Below are 8,355 nucleotides of genomic sequence, written 5' to 3'. Positions count from 1 at the left end.
CCCGTCCGGTGCAGTCCCGCCGCCGGGGCAGCGCGGGGGGGCCGTGCCGGAGGGCGGCGGGAGCAGCGGCTCCGTCCAGGCGCTTCCGGGCGCGGCGGGCGGCGGGGGAAGGAGGAGGAGGAGGAGAAGGAGGAGGAGGAGGAGGAGGAGGGAGGAAGGGTGGGGTGGGTGGAGGGGAGGGAGGGAGGCCGGCTTTTTTAGGAGGGAGACCCTCCTTCGCTGCCGCCCGCTCGCAGCCATGGCTTTGAAGGAGGCGGGCGGCAGCATCCTGCCCATCAGCGACATGGTGTCGGGGCCGTCGGGCTCGCCGTTCCCCGAGGTGGTGGAGCTGAACGTGGGGGGCCAGGTGTACGTGACGAGGCACTCCACGCTGCTCAGCGTCCCGGACAGCACGCTGGCCACCATGTTCTCCCCTTGCCGGGGTGGCCCGGCGGCCACCCGCCAGCTGCCCAGGGACAGCCGGGCGCGCTTCTTCATCGACCGCGACGGCTTCCTCTTCAGGTACGTGCTGGATTACCTGCGGGACAAGCAGCTGGCGCTGCCCGAGCACTTCCCCGAGAAGGAGCGGCTCCTGCGGGAGGCCGAGTACTTCCAGCTGGGCGACCTGGTGAAGCTGCTGTCGCCCAAGGTCACCAAGCAGAGCTCGCTCAACGACGAGGGCTGCCAGAGCGACCTGGAGGACAGCAACTCGCAGGGCAGCAGCGACCGGCTGCAGCGGGCGGCGCTGGACAAGCGCTCGGGCTTCCTCACCGTGGGCTACCGCGGCTCCTACACCACGGTGCGGGACAACCAGGCGGACGCCAAGTTCCGCCGCGTCGCCCGCATCATGGTGTGCGGCAGGATCGCCCTGGCCAAGGAGGTCTTCGGGGAGACGCTCAACGAGAGCCGCGACCCCGACCGCCCCCCCGAGAAGTACACCTCCCGCTTCTACCTCAAGTTCACCTACCTGGAGCAAGCCTTCGACCGGCTCTCCGAGGCGGGCTTCCACATGGTGGCTTGCAACTCTACCGGCACCGCCGCCTTCATCAACCAGTACAGGGACGACAAGATCTGGAGCAGCTACACCGAGTACATCTTCTTCAGTAAGTGCTGACACCCCCCCGCCCCCGCCACGGTCCCCGTCCCCGGGGGGTGCATGGCGGTGTGCAGTTAAAAGTACATCTGCACACCCCCCCCCCCCCCCCCCTCGGCACTCCGACCCTGGCTGTCCCAAAGCAACATGTAGCTGGAGAGAAATTGGGGGCTGCCCCCTTTACCCCCTCCTTCGGCGCTGGTATCACCATAGTTCACATTTTTTGGGGGGGAGGAGTGGGGGGGGAGGGCTGCCAAATGCCCCGTCCGGAGCGGCTCTCCTCACTCCTTGCAGCAGTCGGGGGCTGCCCCCCCACCTTTCGGTGCCGACTGTGCCCGGGGTGTGTGTGGGGGGGGAGAACCAGCCCCCCCCTCCCCGCACCACCTGCCCCGTGTCGGGGTCTCCCGAGTGGACCGTGGGGCTGCGGCGGCGGTGGAAGCGGGGGGTCCCGGGCCGGGGGTGCGGGTGAGGTGGGGGCTCCGCGCTGGCTCCGCCGCGGAGGGTTGCGGAGCTGCGGTGCGGAGCCGGGAACGGCGGAGCCCGGAACGGCGGAGCCCCGGGCAAAGCAGGGTTTTAATATTTTATGGCCGCGTTTCCTTGCCAAGTGAGCGCACTGCGCCTGGGCACCGTCCCCGGGAGGGAGAGGGGAGGCGAGGGCACAGCCAACTTCCCGAGGAGCGAGAAAGAGTCTGGCTCCAGGGTGGGAAACAAAACAAAACAAAAAAAAAAAAAAAAAAAAAAAAAGAAAAATTAAAAAAGAAAATAAACCGCTCCGTAGCCAGCACGCAGCTCCAGCAACTTCGCTGGTGGGCTGTGGGTAGCCTTAAAGGTTTCAGGTCACTCGCGAATAGGAAAATCGAGCGATGACGAATGAGTTTCAATCTGGCAGAGCATGTAGTGCTATGTAGGGCACTGGCTGGGCAGCGGTTTTGGGCAATGAAACCGCAGCTGGATGGAGAACAACCGGCCCCTGCCGGAGATTTGTCTTTGAAAGGCAGAGGCAGCCTTAACCATCACAGATGTGTGGGAGAGTCTGTGGAAGAGAGAGGTGTTCTCCATTCACTTCTTTTCTTCTCCTGCCGCTGCCTGGTCTCACGCTCCCTGAGCGCAGGAGGGAGGCTTTGGTGGAGCCATCTGCCTGCCTCTGGGGTGAGGTGGGAGACACAGCCTCTAACTTCACCCGTAAGGACAGCTAAACCGAAGCAACCCATCTTGCATGCGAAAGTGGACCTAGGCACGGTATTTAATAGAGGAAGGAAATATGAATGGTCTTCTACTCGGAGAAGAACTATTAATTAAAAAGTTTACGTTGCTGTGTATTATATAGGTGATGACGACCCTTTGCTGAGCAGGCTTAAGTACTTCAGATCAATCTTCGAAACTCCATTAGAGCAGTTTTTGAAGATTCATTGCGTAACCTATCGCTGGTCACACTTCATTAGGAAATGCAAAACCTGAGCCCTAGAGGAGCTTTACCTTCTTCTGGGTGGACTTTTACCAAGTATTTTACATGATTATTAAATCTCCTTTCTGAGAAAAATGGACGTACTGATTTTCTAAATAGTAGAAATTCCTTATTGTTATTATCAAGACTATGAAATAGTCTGTTCTGTTTGCTCAGAAGTGGATCTGTAGGTGCATAATTATCTGTGTGCATTTGTGATGCTCATAATGTTTTGGGTTATTTTTTTATGTGTGGGTTACGATGAGGTTGCTGTATAGAACAGTGCTCTAATTCAGATCAGTGTTCCAAATTAATCCCTGGTGTAATACCACTGATTTACGTGGAATAATGCCAGGGATGAATTGGATGTCATACATCATGATTTTTTGTTTTGATTTTTAGTCTTCCAGCTTACGATGTTGTGAAAAGTAAAACAGTTAATTACTTAAATTGATACACTTAACTGAAAATTTATGTTGTTGCCTAATGTCTTTGGGTGTGTTTGTTTTTTTTTTTTTTACTTCTGAATGCAAAAAATGGCTAAGATAAAAGTAGGCTGAAAAGATGAGGAGCATATTTTAATTTTGGTTGCTCGTTATCCATTTAGCAACCTCTTTGTTTAACAATTTTATACATTTCTGTATGATTAGGTAGATTTTTCTGAAACATAGCAATATGGAGACAAAACTTGAAAAATCACCAAAACATGAAGAGAAACAAGCAAAACCCAACACCTGAAGTAATGCTTTAGGGTTTTTGTGGGTTTTGGTGGTATTTTTTTTTTGAAACTGACTAAATATCCAATTGATGGAGACCATTGATAAAACAGTACTTTACTATTATTATTAGTAGTAAATGCCCTGGATGGATTGACGTTGCTTTGCCGGACTGCTGCACAGGAATCCACCGAAGGGAGAGGAAACCTTGGAAGCCTTAGTGCTCTGCACCAGGGGTGGGAAGAGTAGTCAGGGTTACTGGCTGTAGGCTCTCCAGCAGCATTAGCCAGGACTGTATTCCTTCCTCACTCACAAACAAATCTTAATACGCAAAGAGAAAGAGCAGTCACTTTTCAATTTGTTCCTTGCCACATGTCCCCGTGAACCCCAGAAAGGAAACAGTTTGGGTGGTTGCTGATTTCAAGAGCTCTCATGGTGAATGTCCAACCCTGAACTGTGCCTTACAGACAAAAATATCAAGACAAAAAACTTTGGGGAGCCTGTTCCGGTTTTGGCCAGCACCTGGGACTTAATTCGGTGCTAGCAGAGAAGAAACCTAGTTTTATGTTCCATTGGAAAAAGCCCTACCTGCATTTGCATGTTACTCGCAGCATGAACATCTGCAACCAGCAACTGTATTAGTTGTTGGTCTGTAATTCTGTAGCAGCCACACAAACTTCTCTTTCACCCTTTTTCCTGAGGACTTGTGGACAAATCTGTTTTCTAGTGACGGTAGATAGCAAAGTGATTGGAAAAAATAAATGAGGATATATATGAGGATATATTCCATGCATTTCCTTAGGTAGTTAGTAGTAGTTAGGTCTTTAGTAGTTGAATGAATTTCTCATTGAGAGCTACTAAGGAATGTCTGAAGGCCAAAGGTTTAATCTATGGTTTGTGGAACAGATTTCAGGTCTGTTTCTAGTATCTTTCAAACTTCGGTAGGTATCTTGACTTGAAATAACCCTCCATTTAAAAAAATTGAAATGACTTTATATTCTTAAACGTTCCAGCGGATGAAATTCACCTTGGATACTACATATATATTTAATTAATTTATTAATTGCTTAATATCTAGGGGTGGATTAGTTGTTGCAGACTAACTCTGATTGAAGAACCAGAGGTCGTTTGAAACTGCTTACTGGGAAATAATGCTTCAGCCTTTGGCAACATGTCCTGACAAGTATACAGAGACAGACTTTCCTTCTTAGTATGCATAATTCCTATAAAAACCAGGAGACTCTGTGCCCCCAGTGGTGTACAAGCTATCATGTATGCAATGACAGCTTCATTTGTCTACACAATTACTACACGGTCAGAATTGCACCTTGCATCGGTGGCTTAGTTCTGAAAAGTGCTCGCAGATCTGTTCCACGTGCCCATTACAAATCCCCTCTCTTAATGGTCAATAAAAGGAGTAAGCTTTTTTTTTTTTTTTTTTTTTTTTGTGGTAGTGAAAAGTCTCTACCGTAGTGTACCACAAACTCCTCCTTTTTTGAGGATGACTTGGGTCAGTTAACACGACATGAAATTTATATGCAGTTTGGGAAAGAGGCTCAAACTCTTTTGCTGCTTAGTTTCAGGCTGCCGTAGAGGACCCCTGATTAATTACCTGCTGGTGCACAATAGGTGATGGCCTTCACAGAAGTTGCTTCTAGCTGGAGCCAGGAGACCAGGAGCCAGGAGACCTTGCTTCTCACGGCTGCAGGCAATGTAACATACCTTCTGTTAGCTGGTCCCTTTGTGAGGAAAGGGTGCGACTTACATGTTTAAGCTTTTGTCTTCACTGTATCTCTCAGTCCTGTTGTGTAATGCAGGATTGCCGGTGCGTGCTATTACTATTTTTTTTTTTTTTTCCCTTCTGTAGAATCTAACTGGTCTTAATGGATCTTACATTTAACATCTGCTACGCAATCTGACTTACGGATGTTGGGAGCATCGTGCTCAGCTGGAAGCTTTCTGTGCTGAGCTGACATGTTTATTGTAAGAAGAATGCAGTAATATTTAATGAAAAAACTTTGACATGTATTCTATTTTGACACCAGTGTTTCACATGTGACAATTTCTTTGTGTCTTGGTTTTGTTTGTAACAGGTGACATTTGCATGAATTTATGGTGCTTATTTTCCACTTGAAGTCACAGCACTCTGAGATTATATTGGTTGCTGTGGTAATTCTCATAAACAAGTGATAATAATTTTGTGATCAGTGGGGAATAAGCAGTTGGAAGAAATGAGCTTTTAGGAAACAATATGGTGTTTTGAAAAAAAAACACTTCAACCCCCCCCCCCGCCACTCAATCAAAACACCACCACCAAACCCCCAAAAAACAATACCCACAACAACAACAAACCCCAACCAACATTGTCTGTGTCTTTGCAATGAAAAGGAGAAAAAAACAGAAGGTGACAACTTGAAACACGGGGAACAAACATGTGCGTACGATACTTTGAGGTGTTAGTTGCTCTGTGAATGCCAAATCCAGTTCAACATCCCACTGGACAGTGAGGGGATGGAGGGTCAGCAGATAACCCTAAACTGCTCTTCTGAGGGCACAGTTGTACAAAAGCCATCCTGCAGGTGGTTTCTGTGACCACGCCAAGCTGCTCTCCATCCATCACTGCTGACCTGGTGGAGTTTTTGCTACGTGGAGTGTGTCTGTGCTATTTTATATGGAACAAATATATCTGAAATATGCTAGACTGAGGAGAGAAAGGAGACCAAGAAAAAACAGGGGTATTGCTTTTCTGTGGAACGTTGAGGTGAAGTTGCGCAACTTCTTTGGGCCTGAACCAGAGCCTCAAAGATTAGAATACAAATTTTTGGTGGTAGAGGCAGACGTGAAGGATTAAATCAGTATCACAAGCACAGTGAAGAAAAGCTGCAGGTTTCTGATGGTATCAAGTTCTAGGAACGTTGTTTCTGTAGGACGACTGTGCAAAGCCTTTCAAAGAGAGATTCTGTAGGCATTCCTGTGACTTTGGGAAACTGACATAAAACTTAAGGATATTTTGCTTTATGATTCCATCTCAACTCTAATACAGTTTAAAAATAAATAAATAATGGACTACTTTTAATCTTGTCATTCCTCCAGAATATATGTCCCTGAACATAAAGGGAAGAATCAAAGTGTACTGTCATAAATTACTAATAAGAGAATATCTTTCTTATGCCACCACTTGACATAACGTGTGATAATCCAGACTACTGAAACTGGTACTCTGACTTCAGTCATCATTTCAGCCAAGAGACTCTACTTGAGCAAGATTTTTAAAATGTGAGATTAAAAAGACGTTTGAACAAATTTGGCTTTTTAATAAATAAATAATGAAAGCAAGCTGTGTTCCTCTACAGCTGGTGTAAAGACACTGCTGCAGTGAAAAACTGTGCCAGGAAGCTTTTGATTTTTCATGTGCTTCAACAGAAATACGCAAGACTCAATACAATGATTTGAGATCAGATTTTAATCATTACATCCAGTCTCTGCTCTTACTATAATGAAATTATATTTTTAATTACTGTGGAGCTGAGGACTGGACTTGTTGTACAGCATTTTAAAAGTAAAAATTAGAGATTAACTGAGAAAATCAACTACCCTGGATATTATATACCAGGATCAATACTAGATAAGCAGTAAGTACCTTCATACAAGCAGCTGTTATTCCTGGTGTCAGGGAAATGGCAAACACTGGTTTTGATATTATCCCAGACCTGTACTTCTTGTGGATTACTTGGGAACAAAGTTATAGCATTGGAGAAGCTGACTTTGCTGGATCTGTAATATTTTGCAGGAAAACTGCTTCTTGGTGTCAGATCACTTCATACATTTTTTGGATTTATGACAGTAGTTGCAGGGAAGTGTTTACTTTTCCACAGTAGGATGAGCAAAACATATTTTTTTTCTTCTTTATTGTCAACATGAACTTCTAGTTATCTGCTGTTCAAGTGCAGAATTTATGTCTACAAAAGTTTTCCATATTTCCATGTGCCATTTCGTCCAGGCACATGATTTAAAATTAAGACACTGATGCTAATAAAATAAATTTTGCAATATATTTGCTTCTCAGCATGATATGGCTGGTATTTCACTGCTAGTTTTCTCCTTTGCAGCAAATACGAAATTTGTTATACTGTGATGGGAATTTGTGTGGAAAACAAAAATTAACTATGCATTGCACCAAGAGGGAGTTCATCGATTCTCACATTATCCTCTTTCTGCCACAGTTCCACATTTAAACATAAGTCTCCAGAAATGAGAAACTGCTCGGGCAGCTCTCATGGATGTCAAAAGTAAAATGCTACGGGCATGAGGAGAGAAGTGGCAGGAAGAATGGCCCCGCTCTTGGTTCAGCTAACAGCAACGTGGCCTGAAAAAAGTGACCAGAAGTAATCGGTCATGTTTAGGTGTGTTATCAGTTTAAGGGTGAGATCTTCGAGTGCTGTGTCCAGCTTTGGGCCCCTCACTACAAGAAATACATTGAGGTGCTGGAGCGGGTCCAGAGAAGGGCAACGAAGCTGGTGAGGGGTCTGGAGCACAGGTCTTATGAGGAGCGGCTGGGGGAGCTGGGGGTCTTCAGCCTGGAGAAAAGGAGGCTGAGGGGAGGAGACCTTACCGCTCTCTACAACTACCTGAAAGCAGGGTGTAGAGAGGTGGAGGTCAGTCTCCTCTCCCAAGTAACAAGGGACAGGAAAAGGAAATGGCCTCAAGTTGCGCCAGGGCAGGTTTAGATTGGATATGAGGAAAAATTTTTACACAGAAAGGGTTATCAAGTATTGGAACAGGCTGCCCAGGGAAGTGGTGGAATCGTCATCCCTGGAGGTATTTAAAAGACGGGTAGATATAGCGCTTAGTGTATGGTTTAGTGCTGGTTTTTCTCAGTGTTAGGTTGATGGTTGGACTCAATGATCTGAAAGGTCTCTTTAAACCTTGGCGATTCTATGATTCATTGATCTTTGGTGAGCCAGAGACCTAGATGGGCGAAGAAGGAAAGCGTGCAAGGTGGTGTGCGCCCACCTCATGTCTCTGGCATCCTGGGCTGCTCGAGCATTCCTTTGCTTTTTTTCTTTGACCTAAATGGGATTAACAGTATAAATAGGGACTAACACTGTGTGAAACTCATACTC

The 8,355-nt window shown here is 46.7% G+C and overlaps 1 protein-coding gene across 1 annotated transcript in view; it reads left to right on the top strand.

Annotated features, from left to right (window-relative positions):
• Positions 1 to 238: 238 nt before the first annotated feature.
• KCTD8 (potassium channel tetramerization domain containing 8) overlaps positions 239 to 8,355 on the top strand; it is a 99,341-nt gene continuing 91,224 nt past the window's right edge. Inside the window, exon 1 of the mRNA XM_074154783.1 lies at positions 239 to 1,082. Coding sequence (XP_074010884.1) covers positions 239 to 1,082 — 844 coding nt within the window. The remainder of the gene's footprint in view (positions 1,083 to 8,355) is intronic.

This window comes from Numenius arquata, chromosome 10, assembly GCF_964106895.1.
Source record: "Numenius arquata chromosome 10, bNumArq3.hap1.1, whole genome shotgun sequence".
Lineage (NCBI taxonomy): Eukaryota > Metazoa > Chordata > Aves > Charadriiformes > Scolopacidae > Numenius > Numenius arquata.
The sequence above is the reverse complement of the archived record's forward strand: the minus strand, read 5'-3'. Positions and strand labels throughout refer to the sequence as shown.